Below are 26,496 nucleotides of genomic sequence, written 5' to 3'. Positions count from 1 at the left end.
AATATTGATAATATAGAGATCATCTTAGCTTCATCACAACTGTGGACTCACTGTTACATCCTTAAAGCTATTTCCAGTCACTTTGTATACAGTGGATACTCTTCTCAACATAACTCCCAGAGAATTTGTTCCTCCTCCCACAGTCACACGGGGAATATTTTGCTTGTTAGCATGTAAATGACTAAACTATGGCGCTACAGCCTTACATTACATAAACCTTTCGTTGACCTTACCCTCCTTCCAACATGACCCCTCTTCCCTGGTGAACCAGTCTTGCCTTCTTCTCCCTGTGGAGCACAACACAAAGTGGGAAAGTTATTTGAAAAGTAAAAGCCAAGAATTCACATTTTGGACAGAGAGGACAGATGGTTTGAAAGAGGAGTGAAAGAAGCCATTTATGTCCACTGTGAGCGACCATCTTTGAGCAGAGGCGGTGGCTTATGACACCAACTGTCTACCATCTATAATCCAGTTTTGAGATCTCTTCCCAGATGCCTTAACGCCCACTCACACCCTGGGCCATCTGACCTCAGGAAATCACATGATAGGGTGGGGCCAGGTTTCACAATGAGCTCACCCAAAACCCTGGCTGATTGTGACCCACACCCGTTTTCACACCTTGGCTCATGTGATTAGGTAGAGGATCATCAGGGGGTCCTTTTTCCCTCTTTGGGGGGAAACTCCCACTGGGTTTAAATCTGGGACTCTCCACCATTTGACCTTAGAACTGAAGAAGCTTCTCGGATGAGAGGTGAAATGTCTTCAAGCAACTTAAAGAAGTCCAGACGCTTTTTTCTTTCCAAGCTCCTTAGACTACGATGACCTGGATGACTGAGAACCTTCACAGACACAAAAGCCAAGAATGTATATACACTCAGATATATGGCACCCAAAGGTGACAGTAAAGAAGATATAGGCATTTTGTCCATTTTTATGAGGAATCATAAGAATAGACAAATGTCTCATGAAACTTGTTGCGCATTACTTTAAAGCTGAAAGGTAATTATAGGCATTCCAGGTTACTACCCTGTCATGTGACTCTTGCTGGAATCATCATTTTGTTGCCCATAGTTGCTTAAGTTATCAAATGTCATTCATCTTCTGTGTTCTGTGGTCACCATATTGCTGCAAAATGCTTCCTGTGTGGGTGCAGCTGAATATTGCATTTTGTGCAACACATTAGTAGGGCCTCTTTAGTGTTTTGTGCACTTGTTGCTAGCTGAGATAGATTAGATAGATTAGACAGATTAGATAGGTAGATTAGATAGAATAGATAGATAAGATAGATGATAATTGTACCTTCTCCCCCTTCATGCCCTGTTTGCCTTCAGGTCCCGGTCTTCCTTGAACTCCCTGCAAGAACAATTTTTTTTTCTCATTAGCGGCTTTTTTTCAGGCACACAAACACATCGTGTGTACACTCTGTAACCAGGAACAATAATTTTAAACAAGCTGGCATGTTTTCATCATCTATAGTGACTTTATGCTATAAACTGCACTCACAGGAACACCTATAGGACCTGGGAGGCCCTGGGGTCCCACCTCTCCAGGAGGCCCCTAAAGAAAAGAGAAGATAGAAAGAGAAGTTATAAAGTCAGGGCTGTTAAGCAGGAAAAGTGCAGTCTTTACAATTCAAAATAGTGGTTTGGTTTTCACCTCTAACCCCGGCAGAGCCTCAGGACCCTGAATTCCTGGAAGACCATCATCGCCCTGCACAAGTGATCAATATTAACATGAGGATGTTTTTAAGAGGTCATATATTATAGACAGATGCAGTTTTTAGATTTAATGTTATTATTAAGATGGCAACGCACAATTATATTTTAATAAATGTTATACAGTGGAGTATACATATAAGACCTAAATCAAACTAACCGGCTCCCCTGGTGAGCCTGGAGGTCCTGGCTCTCCCTTGAATCCCAGTTTCCCAGGTTCTCCTTTACTTCCCTCGTGTCCCTTTGGTCCTGCATGTCCTACTGGACCCTGCAGGAGTCACAAATGTGGTACAAGTCTCGTGACATATTAGTAACATCTTTGATTTTTCCTTGCCCTTCAAATCTGATTACATTTAACATAAGATAAGATAAGAGAATGTGATTTTGAAGTAGAATGCTTCTGTATAATTCTGTATACAATTAGATGCCAGGTCAACTAAAGAACTGCGCTGAGTACACCTCTTGTACACAGTACATCTTGAACACCTGCAGGTACTTCAGTGGTCAAAGGCGTTTATTAAATTACTTTGGCGATTATTTATTTTAAAGATCATAATAAAAATTTTGACTGTTGTAGTATTCTGCTCGACCTTTCTTTAAATTACTTGATAATAAAGTTCTGACTCAAACACTTAACTGACTGATGTTTGCTGGGATAGAACAGAAAGTAGCACAACGCTGAAATATTAGTTTGAAACTTTGAAACAACTTTCTGATACTAGAAGGCACTTACAGGTGGTCCGAGCCTCCCAGGATCTCCTCTGACACCACGTGACCCCATTATCCCCTAGAAACATGAGAAAGAGAAAGCAAATTTAATTTTACATGTATATATGTTCTACACACTAAGTTAAAAAAAATATTAAAAGGAATAAAAAGTTTACCTGAGGGCCTGCTGAACCCGGCGGTCCAGTAATTCCTACGGGCCCATGCTCGCCCTAGAGAGACATGGATGAAGACCTTTTCAAATCACTGCTTAAGCATTTCTTTAAACAGAGCTCTGCAGGTTCTGGGCTCTATACCAGAAATACGTTCAGCATACCCAGGGTAGCTTTCTGTTATCTGGATTCACTTCACTGATCAGGATACAGGATCACATTTAGCTGGTTATCAATGTGCTAATTTAACTCGGGGTTTCCCCAGTTCACATGAAAGGGGTGGTGTTGGCAGCATACGGCCAATCTAAACAGGACTTTTAGAGATCATGTGACTGTTCTTCCATAGAAAATGATCCCTATGAGTGTCACCTACTCATCAAATGGTGATTATTAAAAATCTATAAAGAATGGTAAATGGCCTGCATTTGTATAGTGCTTTACTTAGTCCCTAAGGACCCCAAAGCGCTTTACACTACATTCAGTCAGTATGTGCCGGACACTGGCGCCACCGGGCCCTCTGACCACCACCAGTAGGCAAAAACATAAACGGTATAGCAGTAAAAGCCACCACTGTTGTAAAAAAAAAAAAAGACGAGATGAATTTTGCAGCAAATCATTTATTTGGATTAAACTGGATTGATTTAAACATTAATCCTTTATAGGGTGGTCATAGAAGGAACTAAATATTATAGTGCCCTATAAAAGGTTAAATGTTGTCCGCAGCCTGATGAAGGAGACTTATAAAAGAGATGTAGGAAAAAAATAAGGAATAAAGTTGCATTTAAGAATCTATATTTATTACTGATGCTCATCAGCTAAAATCCTGCCTCATAGTACAGGCCTCTGTACTGTAAATAAAGAATATGTTGATTAAAAAAACAGGTCAGTTTTTTCCTTGTAAGGAAAAGGTCCTCTCAGCCAACCATGTACGAAGCAGAAATTATCATTCATTCATTAAACTATGACTGTCAGCCTAAAAAAAAAAAAGAAGAGCCAAAGCACATTAAAGCTGAGGATTCTACTCACCTTAAGGTTACTTGTGGAAAAACAGGGGTGGCCCTATAGATGTATTTATTATTTAACAGCAATTTTCAGTTGTGCTACTCAGAGGCAGCTGATGTTGAAAAAATCTTCAACGTCTGTACTCAGGCACTAGATGTGTGCTGTGGCAGTGTCCAACTGAACAGCGCACAAGCCCACCCCTTGGCACGGTACGCTTAACCATTCCAAAACTCAACATTACTCAAATAAACTGAATTTTGGGGTGAAATGTACTGAGGCAGTGTATAGATAGCATATTGTGAGTAAACCTACCCTGCCCTTAGTCTGTTTGGGCTGAAAATAACATGAGCTGTGAATTCAGAAAGAACATATTCTGTAAATTGTGACTGACTCATTGATGCAGCATGTATATATGTTCCTCTAGTGCCAGGTCTCTTTCCCCTTGTTGTCCTTAGTCTCTTTCCATGTTTGTTTGTCCAGGTACGAGGCTTCATTCCCTCCAGCAGACTACTGATCATTCACACCTGCCCTTCAGTAACTCTACTGAGCAGCTGTGCATCTAAGCTGGCTTTTCCTACCAAAGTGATAACGGCGTTCATCAAGCTGCTAGACTATTGGGTTTGAGCCTCAGATTATCCCTGACTGATGAAACGAGTCTGCCTACAGCTATTGCCTAACTCCTGCCTGCCAGTGCAGACCATCTTCTTTATTACGACTCGTCCATTAACCCCGCATCACAGTAAAAATAAACCAATTGAAGTGTCTTTCTGAGTCTGAGCCTCCTTTTAGGCTTGACTTCATTGTGCATAATGAAAAGCACTTCAAAAGTTTGCTGAAACGTCGTGAAAAAACATTCTTAGAGGGCACGCTTAAAATTCTTATTTGGAATTATGTACTATATAAATCTTAACAGCACTGTGACTCTTATGAGAAACTGTTTTGTTACCTTCTCTCCCTCAGGTCCATCGGGACCTGGACGTCCCGGAGGACCTATCATTCCCTGAAATGAGAAAAGAATCACAGCACAATAAAGCTGCACATTAACATCAGTTTGCAATCTGCAGAGTTGTGAGGGAAAAAGCCAACTGTGTGTCATTAAATATCAGTCACAGCTATAAACTATTCAATACAGGTTAATTCAAAAAGCACTCTAAGCAGCATATCAAAAGCATCAATACTCTACATTCTGGTATTCAACTCACCAGTAACCCAGGCAGGCCCACAGGGCCTAGTTCACCCATCAGTCCTGGTTCACCCTGTTCAAGAGGAAGACATCAGTTTCCAATGATTTTAATAAATCTGAATGAAGTTCTTTGTTTAATTTACAGTGATAGATCTTAGATAATCTATCCTTTGTGTCACCCTTTTGCATTTCAGTGCTCTTAAAAATTGCTCTAATAAATCTCACTGTTGTAAACAAGCTTGAAGGAAATGTGGGTAGTGTTACTAAAATGTACTAAAAATGTACTAAAATGTAACATCCAACTTCCACCGAACTGTTGAGTACACATATTCTCACCATCAGTCCCAAGTGGCCCTTCTCCCCCTTTGGACCCCTGTCACCATTTTCTCCGAGGGGTCCCCAGGGACCCTCTCGACCAGACAAACCAAGAGGTCCCAGCTCACCCTGCACACATTAACAACAGCATGACCGGTACTGCAAACATCACCCAGAGAGAACTCGCCTGCTTGTTCAATATATTGTATTTTTAACTAAACTGAAGCTTACCTTCTCCCCCTTGGGTCCAGGATCTCCAACTTCACCGGGAAGTCCAACATCCCCCTGAAGAAGATGAGGGAACAGAAGTTACTTAATGGTTCAGTCATCAAGGAAGCCTACAGTGAGGTAAAACCAACATATTTTCCTTCTTCATAAGGCAATGTTTTACATGTAATAAAGAATCAGATCTGTCAGAAAACTCATGTTTGAAAAGATTATACAGTTAGTTTGGCCTACAGCTTTCAAGCACGACTTCTCGCAAATAGTTATGAGGACATGAGGAGGTATAGGGAAATATCCCCCGAGCCCAAAAGCCGGGTTGGTGGAAGGGTTAAAACATGAGGATAGGAGATTTTTCTCTGCTTAAATAGACCATCGAACTGGAAGGAGAGTGAGGTTTGAGTGGGAAACAGTTCGAGCTGGCTGAACTAGATATCAGGCTTCACTTTGTTAAAAAACAATAACACTGTTGTATTGCAGACAACAAAAAGATTATTAAAAGATACTTATCTTGCCACATCCTGTTTTGTTTGAGGTGCTTTCAGGGTGTAATGTAGATTTAAAAAGATGTCATTGTTGAAATGATTACAAAAACTACAAGCCACACAGCCACACAATTCTACCAATAATTAAAAGCACATCTGTTGCACAACAATACACTCTGGACAGGATGCTTGTAGGATTCAATAAAGGAAACGGGGTTCTGGAAATAAAGAATCACCACCGGTACAACAACTCTGTTATTTAAGAGACAGCAGCTGGACATGTGTTTCAACACCTGAAATAATTTAAGTAAACAAAAGATAATTGTACTTACCTCTTTACCGACTGGTCCAGATGGTCCTTGTAGGCCTTTTTCCCCCTGAGGTCCCCTCTCTCCTGGTGGCCCTTTAGAACCAGGTTTCCCACAAGGTCCTAAATCCCCCTGTCAAACAGGAAAATGTCGGAAAGTCAGAAATCAGGCTTTTGGAGGCTAAAAAGTTGTTAGTTATCAAACGTTTGGACCCTTGCAGACTGTTCTAAATCACTAAACAAAGTCTCCTTGGCTTCATGAGGTCCAAAAGAAAAAGTAATTTAATATCTTCCACATTTAAGGTTCCTGTACCCAGACCAGACTGTTCCATTTTCTTAAAGTTGCTCAGCATGGAGCATTTAATGAACAGGCGCTGAGTATTGCTGCAGCTACAGAGGTATCGCATTTATTGTGAATTTAATTTCTGTTGCAATAAAAGAATTAGAGAAAATGTTCATCTGTGCCACTGATTAATACAAGGCACAGTGGTCCCTCGTTTATGGTGGGAGTTACGTTCCAAAAATAACACGCAATAGGTGAAATCTGCGAAGTAGCCAACTTAATTTTTTACAATTATTACAGATGTTTTAAGGTTGTAAAACCCCTCACTACACACTTTATACACTTTTCTCAGACAGACATGAACATTTTCACACTTTTCTCTCTTGCTTAAACACTCTCAAAGTTCAAACCTTCATAGAAAAATAAGTGCAGTATTATAGAATGAAAAAAAAGGCACCCGCAGGTGATGACGTTTCATTGACATTTTTGTGTTTGTCGGGGAGAAAACAAACATACAGTACAGCACTTCAGAGTCACACTGCTACCAATCGAAGATTTATGTAAATTTGACAAGCTGAACGCATTCTGTACTGTACAGGAGACAAGGCACGAAATTGATTGACAATGGTCTACAGCCAATCAGGACGCAGAACACAATGCGCTGTAAAGAAAAAAAAACATTGAAAACTGCACACAAAAAAGTCCGCCAAATAGCGAGGCTGCGAAACGTGAACCACGTTAAAGCGAGGGACCACTGTAACTTACAATTCTGATTGGGCAGAAGTGTTTTTCAAGTCTGACTCTGACATTGTTATGAGAATAAAGACATTTTATTTCAAGTGTTTCCTCAATAATGGAGTCCAAGGTTTATAATTTCGGGTATACAACTTTGGTCCTGTTACCACTGACCTGGTCTCCTTTCCTTCCAAGTGGGCCCTCGATTCCTGTGTGGCCAGGAGGACCCTGATGAAAAATGTGAAAACTGCTTTATAGAACAGCAAAACTTTAAATTCTAATAGAAAAACATAAAACTAATCGGTGGCAAAAAAAAGGAGCAATTAAAAAAGCCAATTAAAAATAATATTTTCCTTATAAGCATTAAACAGGGCCTTAATCACACCGTAGTTTATGTTCAAAGTATGGAACAATTACAATAAGGGTTGTATTGTAGGCTCTGTCATTATGGCTACTCAAGCATGAACCATGAATGTGACTTAGTGTTTAATTAATCAGTGTACATTTTATATAATAATATATAATATAAAAGCTAGTTCTCTTTCATGGAGCTTGCCATGATGCACTGCCAAGTTATTCCAACAAAATGGACCAACAAAACAACGGCAGCTTAAAGTTGTGACGTTGCATGAGAAATTTGAGAACGCTAATTTTATTGTACTCTTTACAAGCACAAAGCAAAAACAAAATCGTTGCTGGTGACCGCACAAAGCATTGTAACCTTTTCTGGACTGAAAATCTCTCTGCTAATCAAAAATACATTTTCTTTTTAACAAAACAGAATTTATCAATATCTGTCTCAAGTTTTATCTCATCAATGGATATTATGGTGACTCAACACAGTCACAGGCAAAGAAAATTGAGCTCAAATCTTACTACCAGGTGTCAATAATTCCTACACACTTTCTTTAAATCTAATATACAGAATAAGGAAAAAGCTCATAAGATTAGATAAAAGTGCCTTAAGTATTGATCAGCTGGCTTCAGAGACCCAGCAGTTAGGAGAGGTAAGTGAAGAAATCAGATCTAAGAAGTTTTAATTGCTTCACAACAAAATACACCAACCTGCTGTCCTTGCCGTCCCATGGGGCCTGCTTCTCCAGGTAATCCAGGTAAACCCTGGAAGTTTCAGTGTTTGAACATTAATGAAGGAAGAAATAAGAGATTGTCATTATAAAACATTTACATTACATAATTGTTGAAGTTTACTGTAATTTACCTTAGGTCCTCTTTCCCCCGGTTCCCCTGATAATCCATCAGCACCCTGCGGACCCTGATCAGATCCAACAGACATGCACATCAGCTTTTATGCACTCTTGTGATGATTCAGTTTATTTTACATGTATTGAAAAACAAATAACATGGACATTTATCTCTCCATGCAACATGAGGTAACAGCAGTCGATGGTAGGTACCCACTCACTGGGATTCCTGCCTGCCCCTGTGGTCCCTGAGGTCCTGGAGGCCCTTTGCTTCCCATTGGTCCTGGTTTTCCAATTGCCCCATCAGGACCTGGTAGACCTGGAGGACCCTTAAAAATGACAGAAAAAAGAATACATATTGAAACTTTTTCAATTAGGTTATTTTTTTAAAGTCTAATATAAAAACAATCACTATTTTGCTCACTGATTATTTTTTTCATTAATTTGGAGTAAACACTTCCTGAAGCACATCCTGTAATTTAATCACAACACATTTTTCTCTTTAATGTGTACAATTCATCAATAACATACAATCAATTTTAATTTAAAGAGATTTTAAACCAATATATTTGCCCGTTTCCCTATATACATGTCTAACAAATGCAAACGATTGCAAAAGAACACTTCTTCTGTTTTTATGCAACGCTGGAGCACGTCGATGAGGAAATGACTGGTAACGTACTGATTTTGTGATGATTGTTTCATGGATTGTGAGTAATATAATACAAGAACGGGTTGCAGGGAAATCAGCAACAATGAATCAATTAAAACCCATTTATGTGATGTAAATACAGCATACTCAGTTTTATGGAAAGACAGCTCCCTCCCTGCAGTAACAGCTTACAACAGCTGCATCTCATTCACTGGAGCTTTAGATGATCTTTAAATGATTAGTTTTATTTTGTCTTATTGTGGGAGTCACAGTAAGCCTGACCAAAAATAGCTTCATCAACAAGTCTGACGGGACGATCAGCAAAAACATAGAATTGAATAGTAAGTACTGCAGACTGGTTTTGTTTTCTAGGCAGACCTTCAACAGCATGCAGAACTACATATTCTTCAACACCTAATCTAAACATGCCACGTTAAATAAAGGAAAAAGCAGTGAGTGAGATCAGGCAAACACAATCTGCCCAAATGAAAATGCAGAGTGCAATCTTCTTTATTTAACTCAAACTTACTTGTGGACCCTGTATCCCTTTGAGGCCGTCATCTCCTGGACGACCCTGTTAGAAACAACAACAGTTCAACTTGTTGATTAAGAAACACAGAATTGAAAGTCATGCTGTGATGGCTCTGAAAAGAATTTTAGCATAATGTTAAATTGCCTTTAAATCTGTCAGTTTGTGACCTTATTTAATATATTTCCTCATTTTATCTCTCTGACAGTTTTTAGTTTGCTCTGGTAAATATGCTATTAGCAAAATATCTGTAAATCGAATCTTGTTGGGCATGCTTTGTTCAGCTTATCACACTGATCATCCCAATTTAGCAGCAGGCTATTTTAATGATTAATGATGCTAGTGCTCATGCTAAATTGCCTTTAAATATTTACTGCAATTCTGTGAGGCTGTTTGGAATGTTTTTCTTCTTTTTAGCTTTCAGTTTATTCTAATTTAGGCATACAACGTATTGTTTGATGAATCACAATGCTGTTGCTAAACTAAACTAAATTGCCTGTAAGCCTGTGATGCCGTTTGGTATATTTTAACATTTTATTTCTCTGACAAAGTTGTCCTTCTGCTCAGCAGGGGTTGAGCCAATGGATGATGGTGTCAGGGATTGACGATGGTTAAAGTGACTGTGATAGTTCACCAATGTGTTCACCAACAAGGTGAACACATTGTTCACCAACAAGGTGAACACATTGTACAACAAAAGCATGTACACCTCCAGTACTTGGTAAAATGTCCCTTAGTAACTCAACCTTTTGATAGCCATCAACAAGTTTCTGGTATAACTCTGGCTGGATATTTGACAACTCTTCTTGACAGAATTGGTAGAGTTCATTTAAATTGGTTGGTCTCCTGACATGGATGCCTCTTTTAGCATTGTTCATAAAATTTCAATAGAGTTGAGGTTGGGGCGTTGGGAAAGCTATTCCAGAAGCTTAATGTTATTCTGCTTTCCAAACTGAGTTTTGATATGAATTTTGGATCATTCTTCTGTTGGAACAGCCAACTGCATCCAAGTTTCAGCATGATACTATCATCACCATACTTGACAGTTGATACAAAGCACTTAGCTTTGAAACCCTCACCTTCACTCTTGTCATTGAGCCTAATAGCTCAATCTTTGTTTCTCTGACCATGAAACTTTTCTCCAGAAGGCAAATGGATTTTCCATGGTGGCAGCTGCTCAATTTAAGCTGAGCATGAATGAGTCCATTTTAGAGCAGCGGCTTGTTTCTTGGTCAGCACCATCTCAGTAAAATAAAACTCTGGCTGTGTACAGTGATGCTGGTGTTTCAGCACTTTCCAGTTGGTTGTTCCTGGGTTTTCATTGAAAATCATAAACAATTTTCTTTATATCTGAGGGTGATATATTGGGTTTTCTTCTAGACCTTAGCAAAATGGCGACAAATCCAAATGTCTTGCACCTGTGTACAATTGTTTGAATGAATGAGCTTGGAATCTGCAGCTGTTTAAAAATGGTTCCAAGACAGCATCCCAACTTGTGTAAATCTATAATTCTCCTACTTCGATCTTAATCTTCCTTGGACTTTCCTATAACTCTGACTATTGGTCAGTCCAATTTGAGCAAATCCATTTTATGCTGGCAAAGACAAACTACCAGCTGTAGTCATAATCATAATCACTAATGAAAAGTTAATAGGCCTTTGCCTTATGAAGTTAAAAGACATTGTAGAACCTTTGGCACCACTCATTGAAATATTTAAGTGAGTTTATCTATACATTTGAGCCTGTATGCACTTTTGACCCTATGTGGATTCAAGAAAATGCTAAATAAATGCAAATGTGCACCCAGTTATTATATAAGTCAATAAAGATGTATGCTGTACAATCATTCCAGCCTGTAACTGTATAACCAGCACTTGCAATACAGGCGTCTGGGCATGCATGGGCATGTGCGTTCAAATTCATGTACCCACTTCCTTTGAAGTTAATGTGTGTGTGTCATCGTCATCATCATCATGGCTGTAGCTCAGGTGGTAGAGCGGGTCACCTACTCACTGGAAGGTTGGTGGTTTGATCCCAGGCTCCTCCAGTCTACATGCCAAATATCCTTGGGCAAGATAATAACCCCATGTTTGCCTACTGGTGGTGGTCAGAGGGCCCGATGGCACCAGTGTCCGGCAGCCTCACCTCTGTCAGTGCGCCCCAGGACAGCTGTGGCTACAATGTAGCTTGCCATCACCAGTGTGTGAATGAATGGGTGGATGACTGATTGTAGTGTAAAGCGCTTTGGGATCCTTAGGGACTAAGTAAAGCGCTATACAAATACAGGCCATTTACCATTTACCATCATCGTCATCATAATTATCATCATCAAATGCGAGAAAACAAAAGAAGGATATTTCTGACTGTTGGGCTGATTTTTAAATCAGGGTTTAATTGCATTTGCAGAAATACTTATTCATCTTGTGCCCTTTTTTATTTTCAGTTTATTATTATTATAAATTATGATGTTTAATGTGATGGTTTCTCAACCATCACATCCGGCAACAATATCAATATAACTCATTGGAATTCTCTTTATGATAATCTGGAACTGAGAACATTTCGATACACAGACCATAATGTTCTAGACTTAGAAAAGGATATAGACCCGGAAAATAATTTCTTCTACAACATTAGCAGTAACTGCTGCTACTTCACTGATGAACAGTTTAAGCACACCATCAACACGGAAAATAAATTATCAATAATCCATTTTAATAGCAGAAGTCTGTATGCCAACTTCAGCAATATAAAGGAATATCTAAATGAGTTGACAAATCCATTTGGAATTATTGCCATTTCTGAAACATGGATCAATGCGGAGAAAGGACTGGACTTTGGACTGGAGGGATATGAAGTGAATTTTGTAAATAGAAGGAACAAGAGTGGAGGGGGAGTAGCTGTGTATGTGGATAAAAACCTAAACTACAAGGTGGTAGAAAGTATGACAACTGTAATTGATAATTTACTAGAATGTATAAGAATTGAAATTTATAAGGAAAAAGAGAAAAATGTAATAATTAGCTGTATATATAGAACACCTGGCTCTAGTATTCAAGTATTTAATGACTTCATAGAGGAAATATTCTCTAAAACAAATCAAAAAGTTATGTTTATCTGTGGTGATTTTAATATTGACCTGTTGAATCCGAAAAAGCATAAAATGACCGACGAATTCATAAACACTATGTACAGTTTGAGTTTACATCCTAAAATAACCAGGCCTAGCAGAATTACACCACATTGTGCCACCTTACTTGACAATATTTTCACTAACAATGTGGAAAACAACATTGTGAGCGGAATATTAATTAATGACATCAGTGATCACCTACCAGTTTTTGCAGTTTATGACACTAATTATAAGAAAAATCAGCATGAAGAACAACTGAGATACAGACGTGTAAGGACAGAAGAAACTATGAATGCACTTAAGAACGATCTATTAAATCAGGACTGGGACAATGTGTACAAAGAAACTGATATTGATATTGCATATGGCATATTTTTAAGAATATTCATGGAGTTGTACGACAAAAACTGTCCAACAATAAAATACAACAGAAAGCACAAATATTCAGATAGACCATGGATCATTAAGGGTTTACAAAATGCATGTAAAAAGAAAAATACACTCTATAGGGAATTCCTAAAACAAAGAACAAAAGATGCTGAAAATAAATATAAAAAATACAAAAATAAGTTGACCAATATTATACGTGTATGTAGAAAGGAGTATTATAGTAAAATATTGAACAACAATAAACATAATATGAAGGGAATATGGGATGTTTTAAACAGTATCATTAAAAATAATTCTGGACAACAAAGTTATCCTCAATACTTTATCGACAATGGCAATATTATGGAAAACACTGCTGATAAGGTCAACAGCTTTAATCATTATTTTGTAAATATTGGACCAAAACTGGCAGAACAAATTCCTGAGTCACTGCCATCAGTAGACTGTAGTGAAAACCTGATTGATAGGAACCCTAACTCAATGTTCCTCACATCAGTGGAGGAAAAAGAAATAATTGACATTGTACACATGTGTAAATATAAAACATCTACTGATTGTAATGATATTGACATGAAAATCGTCAAGAAGGTCATTGAAGGAATTGTAGGACCTCTAACATATATTTGCAACTTATCATTTCAGACGGGAAAAGTGCCAAACAAAATGAAAATAGCTAAAGTTGTGCCGCTGTATAAAACCGGGGATAGATGCCACTTCACAAATTACAGGCCTGTTTCTTTACTACCACAATTCTCCAAAATCCTAGAAAACCTGTTTAATAAACGATTAGACAAATTCTTAGATAAATATAAATTACTCTCTGACAGTCAATATGGATTAAGATCAAAAAGATCAACATCTCTGGCATTAATCGAATCAATTGAGGAGATTACAAATGCTATAGATCAGAAACAGTATGCAGCTGGAGTATTTCTGGATCTCAAGAAAGCATTCGACACAATCAATCATGACATATTAATCAATAAACTGGAACGGTATGGGATCAGGGGGGTTGTACTGCAATGGGTGAAAAATTATTTAAGTGACAGGAAACAATTTGTGAAGCTGGGTGTCCATTCCTCATCATGCTTGGACGTTGCTTGTGGTGTTCCACAAGGCTCTGTACTGGGTCCAAAATTATTTATTATTTATATAAATGATATTTGTAAGGCATCTGATATATTAAAATTAGTATTATTTGCAGATGACACAAATATTTTTTGTTCTGGGGGGAATCTAAAGGAGCTGCTGGATACAATTACTTCAGAAATGTGCAAAATTAAAAAATGGTTTAACAGGAACAAACTATCGCTAAATCTAAGTAAAACTAAAATTATCTTATTTGGGAATTCCCTTAGAAATGCACAAGTGCAGATTCATTTAGATGGTGTGGAAATTGAAAGAGTACTTGAACATAAGTTTCTTGGTGTGATTATAGATGATAAATTAAACTGGAAGTCTCATATAAAGCATATACATAACAAAATTTCAAGAAATGTCTCAATCTTGAGTAAAGTAAAACACATTCTGGACCACAAATCACTCCACATTCGCTATTGTTCCCTGATTGCACCGTATTTGAATTACTGTGCAGAGGTTTGGGGCAATACTTACAAATGTTCGCTATCATCAATCTTTACATTACAAAAAAGGGCCATAAGGATAATCCATAAAACTGGTTACAGAGATCATACAAATCCACTATTCTTAAAATCAAAAATTTTAAAATTCCCAGATCTGGTTCATTTTCTCACTGCACAAATTATATATAAAGCAATAAATAACCTGCTTCCTGACAATATTCTAAAAATGTTTTCTAAAAGGGAACGGGGATACAATTTGAGGGGGGAATTAAATTTAAAACATCCTCGTATCCGTACAACATTAAAAAGTTTTTGCATCTCTGTGTGTGGAGTGAAGCTGTGGAACAGACTAAGTAAAGATATGAAGCAATGTCCAAGCATGGCGCAGTTTAAAAAGCGGTTTAAGGATATGGTTTTTACAGGGTACAGGGAAAAGGTAGAGATTTGATAGGGTGTTCTTGTCTAACATTTTCATGTGTGTGCGGGTGCACGGGTATGTTGGTATGGGTATATATATATATTTGTAGGTTGTGTATCCTTGAGGTGTTAATGGGGTTATTGAAAATGTGTATATGTGCGTATGTGTATATACGTATGTATGGATAGATAGAAACATATATGTATATATATAAAAAAAAAAAAAAAAAAAATTACACATGACATATAATGTAATTGCAAGGAGGTATTTCTGTAGTCTATTGATACTATATAGTGGAAAAGGGGTGGGATTAAATAAGCTTATGCTTCTTCCTGCTCCTTTTTGAACATGAACGTTATTTGGAGTTGTGGTTGCTCGTTTTCCTTTTGTTTTGCTTTGTTCATTTGTCTCTTTTAATTCTATTTTGTTGTACTTTTTCAACATGTTCAAAATAAAGATTCAATCAATCAAAAAAGTGATATTTCACAGAGACACCAGAAACTTAACACTTACAACTGAATTATAAGATAAACCACCTTGTGAGGATTTGTCTCACCTGTGGTCCCCGGGGTCCCTTCTCTCCAGGAGGACCTTGCAAACCCTAAAAAAAATGAAACAGAGTTAGATCATGCTCCTTATATCTGCATGTTAAAAAACACTCACATCACATTGGTTGCTTTCTGTGGTTGATCAGCTATGGGATAAGTGGGTAAAATATGTTAAACCTACAAAACTGGATATTGTTGATGTCTTAGGTGATCAACAGTGTGATCTTATTTATGTATTTATATTTAATTATTGTTATTTTATCTTATTTATTTATTCATTTTTATGTGGGCACTTCTCCAAAATTGTAGAAAGTTCACACAAGCTGTAAAATCTTATGATTTACTGACATTGTACTAGTTCTATTACTTGATTTGTAAAGATGAACTGTTATCTGCAGATGAAGATTTTTTTTTTAAACTGTAATTTTAGTGATCTCTGGCTGTAAAGATGTGTTTTAGGTTACTCAGTTTCAACCTGTCCTGAATCTTTAACCGTAGCTAAGCTAGTGTAACACCAATACAAACTAAACACACTTAAAGGATATTAAGTTCTTTAAGTATCTTTAATGATTTTATGACCTGTAATTGACCTAAAAGCACGTTTAAAAATTTAAGTTCACTTTTTTTAACTTATCTAAAAAGACAATATCTTCTGTCTGACACATCCCCTTGGTTTGTTTACTTGTATTTTGTTATTCTCACTGAGAATAAAACACTAACATTTGTATGCCTGATAATCTTTGGAACCTTAACCTGGGTTTTTCTCTCCCATGATGAGTGCAGCTTTAAATGCCTTCAGTGATGCGGAACAATGACGAGTTTAAGACATTATTTAGCATTCAAACTGAGCTCAAACTGCCTTATCTCTATGACAGATTGATTGATTTCACTGCAGTGTTGGGCAGCCATCTGTGTAAGTAAAAAGTGGCTCCAATGACACTGCATTGAGTGCTGGCAGCTTCAAAAAACAGTCTCACTTTCACTACTTAAAACTAACTATTTCCATGCACAAGGGACCTTCTTATTCCTAAATCTAACCAACAAAAAGGCCGACAGTGATTTATAGGGTAAACAAACTTTGGCAAGAACAGCATAGATTTTGTTTTTTCTCCCACAACTTAACCAAAACTGAAAAAAACATATGAGTCAAGTTGAGGTAATTATTTTGTACCATTACAGAAAAAAACAATAAACAGGGAAGATCAGTGGAGTACCTATCTGAAGAATTAAGCTGGCATTTGATGTGTACAGTTGTGGCCAGACGAGAAGACAGTGATTGGAACAATTTATTTGTCCTCTTTCAGCTGAGCCTGCCAAATCACTTACTTCGCCATTAGATTTTCCTCCAGAGCTCTCAGTAAAATCAATCACTCTGACTTGTTTGCCTTCATATACTGGCAGTCCCTGTAGACCAGCTGCACATTTCATCGGTCTATTTTATTTACCAGCCCCTTCTTGGTGTGACCCCACCATCTCTTCTGCTTTAATCTAATCTGCTTTACAATACTCAGTCTACCCCTCATATACCCCAAATAGCTCCCAGGGGTTAAAGGTTAGGAAACAAAAAACCAAAAATAAACTGCAGACACTTACTGGAGGTCCAGGCTTCCCAACAGGACCGGGTAATCCTCGTAAACCTGGCTCCCCCTGGTGCAGAAAAAAGAAAAATAATTTTATTGTGATTGTTTCTGATAATTGAAGCTGTAAAGTTACTTCCAATCAAAAGATTTTAACAGCTTTAACAGAACATTTCTGTACTCACCTAAATGTCAAAAATATTCTAGTCAAAAATCTTTCGCTTGCCCTTTTCATAGCTGAGTCCCTCACTTTTAACACAATTTACCGACTCATATACGTACAACAGCATCTTTCGTCCAGTTCTTATATCAAAAAGGACAAGGTGAGATAGATGTCAGGAGGACGATCTTACCCTCGGTCCTGTGAAACCTGTTGGCCCACGCATTCCCACAGTTCCTGGGATACCCTAATGACAGAGGGAGACACAAGACATTATTACTACTATCATTTCAGCAAATATGGAGCTGAAGGCTCTTGTAGGCTTTTAGCGCCATACCATAATTATTTAAAGATTAATTATTTTATTTCAGGATATACTACAATGTTCACGCGCATATTTGAAATCATTCAAAACTAATAAAAGCTATTACACACAACAGCTGTGACTTTCTTCCCAAAACATCTGTGTATTGTGTTCAAGTGATATGAGCTGAAGTCCAACTAGGGCCGAGCTGTATTCTCATGTAATACCAATTTTAACCACTATATCAAACAAAAGGCCTGGGGACCAGAATTGGACCAGCAAAGACTACAATCTGGCTAATTGTATGGCTTCATAAAATGTGAAAGAGAACAGAAATTTTGGATTTTTAATTGTATGTTCATAGGTTTTACAGCTTTTCCTACTGATAAAACCTCCCCCATGGCTATTCATGCTACACCAAAGCGGTCAAATTATGGTTTTCTGTAATTTTACACATTTACTTTTAAAAATGTAAGGTCAAAGAGTCGTGGCGACAGATTTCTTTCTTTAGAAATAACAAAGAAAAACAAAAAGAAATATGAAAAGACATCTATTTCAGGCCATCTACTGATAAAATGGTGTTCCCTGGTCATGAATGTTTCAGCAAAGAATAATTACAAAAAGGATCTTTCATCTTCAAAAATACACCATATAGATGTTGATTACCTATCCTACCCAAGTTCAGCTATACAAGCTCTAAGAGCTGTCTTTTGCTAATAATAGCCAGGAAGTCAGCCTGCTAAATGAGCCACATGGTGCCTATTATGCCAGTGTGTTACATAATGACACAGATAAGTACTGGATGAAAAGTACAAACAGAGCTTTGAAGGCAATTAAGCAACAGTGGTGACAGAGTAAGGTTCTCTTGGTGGGGACATTTCATCAAAGAAAAGCTATAAAATACACTAAAAAGACTGAATATACTTCAGAGCCAAGCCAGTCACCTTCAGACAAGATGGCGCCTGTGATCGGCAATACCGCTGTCAGGGTCTCTATTCTTGTTTTGTGTTGTATTACCTATTCTGCTGCTGTTTGTGGATGAGATTACAGCTACCTCTCAGGATCTAACCACAGATGTTTCAGCCTCGCCGTTTAAGATGACCCTATTAAACTGTCGTTCAATCTCAAATAAGGCATTTGTCCTCAATGATCCTTTTATTAGGAATAACCTGGATTTTTTATTCCTATCGGAAACTTGGCAGCGAAATATGGAATTTGCTCATTTCAATAAACTGTGCCCTGCAGATTTGTCTGTATTTGTCTGACCACACCATTGATTTCAGGATGTGGAGGTGGACTGGTTGTTATTGCTAGAAACTCCTTTTTCTGTCATCTGGTGAAGACCTCTTCTTTTAATTCTGTTGAGATTCAGATGATGAAGATAAACAGGAATAATCCCTTCCATGTGATCTCAATCTATAGACCACTGGCACTAGCGAGGAGTTTCTTAGTTGACTTTCTATCCTCCACCATCAAGCTGAATAAAATCCTTCTGCTGGGGGATATTAATGTCCATGTTGATGACAAATCATGCCACACTGCTTCTGAATTTCTTAGTCCTTTAGACTCCTTTAACTTTACCCAACACGTAACTGGGCCAACACACAGTGGTGACCACACCTTAGATTTGATTCTATCACTGGGTCTGGATATCGGTCCAGTTTGTCGTGAGGACATTTTTATTAGTGATCATAAATATCTTTTATTTGATCTCTCCTTTATTTCTGACACACTGCCCTCTGTTCATGTGAAGCATTCACGATTAATTACTGACCCTTTAATTCGCAATGTCAAAATATTCTAGATAAAGTGGCTCCTCTTAAAATCAGGAGAGGCAGCACTACCAAATCTCTGCCCTGGTTCACAGAAGCTATTCGCAGCTTTAGGCGAATTTGCCGTAAAACTGAGCGCCGGTGGAAAGTCACAAAACTTGAGGTTCATAAGCTCCACCTAAAAGAACTATTATCTACCTTCAACTACATGGTGAAAGATGCGAGAGCCACTTATTTCTCTAAACGACTTGCAGTAGGAAAAAGAAATCCTAAGGTTCACAGTACAGTAAATAACATAGTCTCTCCCAAACTCCGTGTACACCTGTCATTTCAGATAAGGACTGCAATGACTTTCTAAGATTTTTCCAAGACAAAATCAGTGACCTAAGAGGAAACTCAGCTCCCTCAGATAGTCCCTTCAACCACGATCTTCCACACCCTGTAATTATGGAATCCCTTCACCCAGTTTCTTTAGAAGATCTATAAGAAATACTGACCCAAATGAAACCCTCAATGTCCTACCTACTGATGTCCTACCTACTTCTTTATTTTGCAAAGTTTTTGACACCATTGGGCCCTCTGTGGTCACACTGATATACTGTTCCCTACTGTCTGGCTCTGTCCCCAGGTGCTTTAAACAGAGTGTTATTCAACCTCTGCTGAAAAAGCCGAACCTGGATCCGACTCTTCAGTCAAGCTACAGACCCATCTCAAAACTTCCTTTCATTTCTAAAATATTAGAAAAGGTCGTTTGGTCCCAAGTAAAGAAGGCACTGGAGAAACATAACATTCATGATGACCTTCAGTCGGGATTCAGAAAGTCACACTCCACAGAAACTGCTCTCCTCAAAGTCACAAATGACCTTTTGATGGCCGCGGACAGAGGTGATTGCTCAATCCTTGTCCTATTGGACCTTAGCTCGGCCTTCAATACCGTTGATCATCAGATCTTAATTCACCGCTTAAATCATATGGTGGGGATATCTGGATCTGTTTTGCCTCATTTCTGGCAGATAGAACATTCATAGTTTCATAGCTTCAAAATTATTTCCTACCACCTGTATGCAAATGATATCCAATTATACATCTCCTTTAAACCCTGGGAATTAGACAAATTATTCCCTCTAATGGACTGTCTTAAAGAGATTAATGGTTGGATGACAAACAATTTCTTGCAGATGAATGCAGACAAGACTGAGTGATTGATCATTGCCCCAGAGAGCATCAAGCCCCAAATTAGTCAATGTCTGTGTCCTTTTCATCCTCAATAAAAGCTACCGCTCAGAATCTCTGTCTTTTGACGCTCATATCAAGTCTGTGACCCGCTCCTGCTTTTTTCATTTAAGAAACATTGCCAAACTCAGGACTATTGTATCCAAAGGCAAACTGGAGATACTTGTCCATGCCTTCATCTCCTCTTGTTTAGATTACTAACGTAACGTACTCTTTTCTTGTCTGCCTAAGGTTTCCCTAAATCGCCTCCAAGCGGACCAAAATGCCGCAGCAGGGCTTTTATCCCACAGTCATAAATTCTCCCATATCACCCCTGTGTTAAAATCATTGCACTGGCTTCCGGTTGGGTATAGATATCAGTTTCACTCTTACATTCATGTCCCTACAAGGTGAGGCCCCCACTTATATCACTGAGCTTCTCCAACCCTACTCTCCAAACCGGATCCTTAGATCCACTGATAGTGGTCTTCTAACCATTCCACGGGCCCCTTTGAAAACAAAGGGGGATTACGCTTTTCAACCCCTGGCTCCAATACTGTGGAACAGCTCCTTTTAAAAAAACAGCTCAAAACACATCTGCTTAGACAGGCATTTAGGTAATATTCATGTGTAGTATACTCTTTTATTGGATATGCTACTATACCCTCTTTATACTGTTTTATTGTTTCGATTGATATGCTTTTATTCCCAAGTGAAGCACTTTGAAATAACTTCCTGTTTTAAAAAGTACTATATAAATAAATTTTACTTACTACTTTTACTAGTTGTTATGCTAAACTTGCGCTGCTTATATACTGTATGTACATACATTTTGTTTTGAAATGTAATGCAGGCGGATTCCTTGCAGCAGAAGAATCACTTACATACATGCCTACAGGGCCCTGAGGTCCCTCCAACCCTGGCTTCCCTGTGAAGCCCTGAAGAAACACATTCAAAACACAAAAAAAACATTAAAAAAAACTTCTCTGTAGACAGATATTACAGAGGTCATGACTACTATTTGCAGCCTCACCCTTTCTCCTGGGGGTCCTGGTGAGCCTGGTGGCCCCGTCTTCCCCGTTGGCCCCTGATATGTCAACAACAAGGAATCCATCAAAACTAAGACGTGGTAGAAAATGTTTATCTTATCAGCCAGTCAGATTTACATGTCATGACATTTTTGCAAACACAGTTATTTCCTGTTTCTCAGGAAATGATACCAGCTACTCAATATTGCTGCAATATATTAAGCTTAGTTTGAATATCATCCCAATAATTATGCAAAGCAGCTATAGTAGAGTCTAAGAATAAAAAAATGGACCTGAAATGAGCATAATAGGTGCACTTTACATGAAAAACCAAGGGATTAGATAATACCTTCATACAGTTTTTGAGCTATATCCTTTCAATGACAAAGTCTTTCCAGGCTATCAAGCCTCTACACCAGGGGTCCCCAATCCCAGTCCACGAGGGCCAGTGTCCCTGCAGGTTTTAGATCTCACCCTGGGTCAACACACCTGAATCACATGATTAGTTCATTACCAGGCCTCTGGAGAACTTCAGGACATGTCGAGAAGGTAATTTATCCATTCAAATCAGCTGTGATGGATCAAGGGCACATCTAAAACCTGCAGGGACACCGGCCCTCGTGGACTGGGATTGGGGACCCTTGCTCTACACGCTACACAGGTACAGTGCTCTGTCTCTCAAAATGAAATAAAAACAAAGGCATACCGCAGAACCTGGTGCACCATCAGTTCCTCTCACTCCGGGAATTCCTTGAAACCCCTAAATAGGAAGGAGAAGACGTAATGAAGAATGGGCAAAGAACCAAGGAGAACTGCACTGATGACCTATAAAAGTGCAAACACAAAATAATGTGCAGTGAGCTGTTATACTATTAGTCTAAATTGGCTGATTCAGCATTTTGCTAATGATTGCTGAATACAGGATTTAATTGTTTCTTGGCAGTTGCATTAAAAGGGATTCATGAGATGATTCATGTTTTCTCAGCTGATTTGGCAGCTTTCTTGTGCTCGGAAAATCGTATCTTAAAGTACATTTAAGATAAGTACAGTATAAACATTTTAGAAAATTCTAATTTTGTAGGAAAGGTTTGGGGAAAATTCTTCTTATACACTTGCTTTTCTCTCCTTTTCAGGGTCGTGGGGGGCGCTGGAGCCTATCCCAGCTGTCTTAGGGCAAGAGACAGGGTACACCCTGGACAGGTCGCCAGTCTGTCGCAGGACTAACACGTATACACAGACAACCATTCACACTCACATTTACAACTATGGGCAATTTAGAGTCTCTATCCCCACTAACTGCATGTCTTTGGACAGTGGGAGGAAGCCAGAGTACCTGGGGAGAACCCAAGCAAACACGAGGAGAACATGCAAACTCCACAGAAAAAGACCCCTCCCTGATGGTGGAACTGAACTCAGGACCTTCTTGCTGTGAGGCAACAGTGTTAAGGCAACAACTGCCCGATTTGCAAATAATCATCCTCTAATTTATAAATGTAGACAGACTGCCAACACCAGTTTCCAGTGTATGCACTGCTTTGCAATAGGGGATGAATTAACTGGTTGCCAACTGGTTGTATTCTCTTTATAGTCCTTCATAAAAGTAAGGTTGTAGAGTGTATGTGCACATGTGCAACTTTGCTGTTAAATCGCCATCCCACAGCATCCTTCTGTTTGTGTATGTAGATGACAATAATTTTTTTTGGGCCTTTTTATCTTATACAGATTGCATGTAATTGCTAAGTTGACCCCATTCATTCACATACTGATAGCAAATTGACAGCAGACTGGCTCCATCTCACTGCTGATTTATCATCATGTGCACCACCAAGCTCATTTCAAAGAAGAGAACTGACAATGAGTGGTTGAAGACCTGGTACCTGTCTTTGAAACAACCATTTCAGAGGCAACAAAAATGCAAGTTCATTGGACACTCTCACAATAATTTTGTTAGGCATGAACAAAAATTTAGGTTTTCCCCAAGGCAAATGTAACATGAGGGAAATTATGCTTCATAATTTTTCACGACGTTCTGCCTTGACGAAAACTTAAAACCAGTGACTGAGACTGGGCTTTCACAATATTAAATTACATTTTCACCTCATGATTATTGTTGCACTATGTATAAAAAATACCATCAGCTAAATGTATTTATAACTTCATTTTATAGTGTTTATTTTAATTAAATAATAAAAACAGAAGTGCAAGAAAACATCACGAGTGTTCAAAAGCAAAAAAGCAGTTGTGTGAATTACAGACACAAAAAATTATTGTTTAATTTTAAGATATTGTTATTGCCTATGCACAGCCCTAACTGAGACTATAAACTCAGGAAGGAAACTGATTAATGAGGTCATAAAGTGAGCAGCATATACTTTTATATTATCTGCCCCCTTTTTTTCCAGCCAGATTTGCCTCCTGCTGACCATTAGAAAGAATGCATGTTGAAGGCTCTTCCACATCGACTTTTCAGAGTTGATGTCTGCTTACATACAGTTTATACTTCAGGTGTCTTTGAGACTAAATAGAATACAGACTGAATGTTTTCTATTTCTATTGACTGACACACTAGAAGCAACTTGGTCATCACAAATTGCTTTGAAGCTTTAAGGTTACCCAATAACATATTTACCAGATCACATGACAATCAAAGGTATCCTGTGCTCCAAGTCACACTGAAAAGTTAATCTCAGGTCTATCCCACTTTACATAAGATAAGCTTTTGTAATGTCCATGGCTTTGGAAAATGTCCAACAACCACATATTGGTTCAGTGAGTCCAGAAACATTTGCAAAAGAGTGAGTATTTATTACATTAACTATGTGTAATTATCCTTGTGATACATACACGAATATACTTACTCAGACCAGCCAACGCAGCGCTGAAAACTCTAAGTCAACACAGCTGATATGTTTAACGGGCCGGTAGCGAGCGCTGTTCTGTCTTGTTAAAACTTCACTTTTTTAAGTGTTTGTTGCCTTCTCATGAATTTATAGAACCATCTGTAATTTTATCCTGAGCTGCCTTGTAAAAATGGTAATAATGTGTTTTTATTCTGCTGAACCCTGGAGGATGTGGCAAAAAGCCAACAATGCAAGGTTTAAGGAATGATGTCATGTACTGCTGAGGTCATCCTGCGGCTAACGGCCTTACCATCGGTCCTTTAGTACCAGCAACACCAGCTGCACCTGAGGGACCCTGAAACAGAGACAGAAAATACCAACAATGCAATTTTTCCCGGCAGCAGAGGTCATTAAAAGTACAAGTGTTCAGTCTCTTAATTATATGCATCGTTAATCATGCACTCCTACACATTTTCTGAAAAAATAAGCAGTTACACTAAATACAGAAATTAAAATACTGATTATAATGAGCCAAATGTGTTGCTGTGTAGCTCTTGTGTACATTACAATCAAATACATGTTTTACATGGGATCAGTTGGAGAGATTAGCAAACAAGACAGGGAGTTATTTCCTTCAGTACTACCGTGCTGTACAAAGACTGCCTCCTGCTGTTTAAACCAACAATTATTAGACACCTTCCCCTCAGCTTGGGAGTCAGTTTTGACAGTTTGAGGGCAAATCCATCATCACTACTTAAAATCTGTATTCAGCAGTCACACAGTTGTAAAGTGCACGATGTGCATTGTCGTGTCTCTTCCCTATAAAAGACAACACTGGGTCTAAACCCAAGTGATAAAATGTTTGTGAAATGAGTATTTCACTGAATAATACAGTACATGCTGTTGCAATACAGAACGAGATAGTAGTACATGAAATGCAGACACACACAAACACACACGCAGCATTTTCAGGTGATGGGATTGAAATATGATAGAGAATGGGAACCTGTGTACCAGGCTTTCCTTCTGCTCCCTCTGTTCCAGGTGGCCCCGGCAAACCCTGAAAGGAGATGGAGAGAAACACATAACTGTAGCTCAGCCGGATATTACTGAACAGTACAAAAGAATATGTGTTTACTGTATAGGTATATTTGACTAATTAAATTCAGCAATCCTCTAATGCTAAAACATTTTTTAAATAATGTAAATCAATTCTTGTATGGAGGACTGTAATGAAATTTAGATACAGAATATATGATAAATATACAGTTTATAAACATATCAACTGCAACTCTATGTAGCTACTGAGGGCTTATATTTGTAATAAATATACAATTTATTTATTTATTTATTTATTTTTGCAATTTGAACATTTAACCAGGGGTTAAAGTGAACCAGAATGACCTGGAATTGCATTCTGGCATTTGCAGTTTTGAATAATCAAATCTGACAAGCAGTTTAATACATAATACTGTCAAGAGAATTAATTTTTTGATTGCTGCAGCTTGGAGGTGCCTCCAGCTGACGGCATACTTGGTCAGTACTCAGAAAATGATCCCATCCTAGCCGAGTTCTCTGGCTAGCAAAACCAAAGCGGAGCTAAAATAAACGATTCGAATATTTGAAAAAATATCTGTCCAGTTTGCACCACAATGAGTGTGCAAGCTAAACGTAGAGAAGCTCGTGTCAAAAGGACTGTTCAGGTTTTAAAAACCTAAATTTAAAGCTTCTTAATCATGCTAGATTTTCTTTTAATAAGATAGTGGATCTATATGTGATGTGTTGCTAAAGATTTTTTTTTTTTTATTTATGAAATGACAAATTGAAGTTTGTTCAGGTTTGTCATTGTGGTGGGGTGTGGACTGCGGTGCTGTGCGGACACACCTGCATGGCATCTGCAATCACGCCCGTCCTGTTAAACACGGGGAATCAGAGTTTGGGGAGAGAGTTGTAAAAGTTGTGAACGTGGTGTGATGCGTGTGGCTGCCAGCCGCAGTCGAGTAAAATAAAGATGGCTCTGAAC

General features: G+C 38.3%; 1 protein-coding gene across 2 annotated transcripts in view; it reads right to left on the bottom strand.

Annotated features, from left to right (window-relative positions):
• Positions 1-26,496, bottom strand: part of LOC146383463 (uncharacterized) — a 121,175-nt gene that overhangs the window by 12,431 nt on the left and 82,248 nt on the right. For both annotated transcript variants that reach the window (XM_084934721.1, XM_084934722.1), the window contains 25 exons: positions 25,480-25,533; positions 24,784-24,828; positions 22,340-22,393; positions 21,639-21,692; positions 21,490-21,543; positions 17,511-17,564; positions 17,174-17,227; positions 15,589-15,633; positions 9,509-9,553; positions 8,549-8,656; positions 8,345-8,398; positions 8,191-8,244; positions 7,300-7,353; positions 6,133-6,240; positions 5,325-5,378; positions 5,115-5,222; positions 4,798-4,851; positions 4,542-4,595; positions 2,600-2,653; positions 2,449-2,502; positions 1,876-1,983; positions 1,657-1,710; positions 1,504-1,557; positions 1,300-1,353; positions 234-287 (listed from right to left, as the gene is read on the bottom strand). In XM_084934721.1, coding sequence (XP_084790847.1) covers positions 234-287; positions 1,300-1,353; positions 1,504-1,557; positions 1,657-1,710; positions 1,876-1,983; positions 2,449-2,502; positions 2,600-2,653; positions 4,542-4,595; positions 4,798-4,851; positions 5,115-5,222; positions 5,325-5,378; positions 6,133-6,240; positions 7,300-7,353; positions 8,191-8,244; positions 8,345-8,398; positions 8,549-8,656; positions 9,509-9,553; positions 15,589-15,633; positions 17,174-17,227; positions 17,511-17,564; positions 21,490-21,543; positions 21,639-21,692; positions 22,340-22,393; positions 24,784-24,828; positions 25,480-25,533 — 1,539 coding nt within the window. The remainder of the gene's footprint in view (positions 1-233; positions 288-1,299; positions 1,354-1,503; positions 1,558-1,656; positions 1,711-1,875; positions 1,984-2,448; positions 2,503-2,599; positions 2,654-4,541; positions 4,596-4,797; positions 4,852-5,114; positions 5,223-5,324; positions 5,379-6,132; positions 6,241-7,299; positions 7,354-8,190; positions 8,245-8,344; positions 8,399-8,548; positions 8,657-9,508; positions 9,554-15,588; positions 15,634-17,173; positions 17,228-17,510; positions 17,565-21,489; positions 21,544-21,638; positions 21,693-22,339; positions 22,394-24,783; positions 24,829-25,479; positions 25,534-26,496) is intronic.

Source organism: Perissodus microlepis, chromosome 7 (genome assembly GCF_051167445.1).
Source record: "Perissodus microlepis isolate ML-2025 ecotype Zambia chromosome 7, ASM5116744v1, whole genome shotgun sequence".
Lineage (NCBI taxonomy): Eukaryota > Metazoa > Chordata > Actinopteri > Cichliformes > Cichlidae > Perissodus > Perissodus microlepis.
Note: the sequence above shows the minus strand (reverse complement) of the source record. Positions and strands in the feature narration are given on the sequence as shown.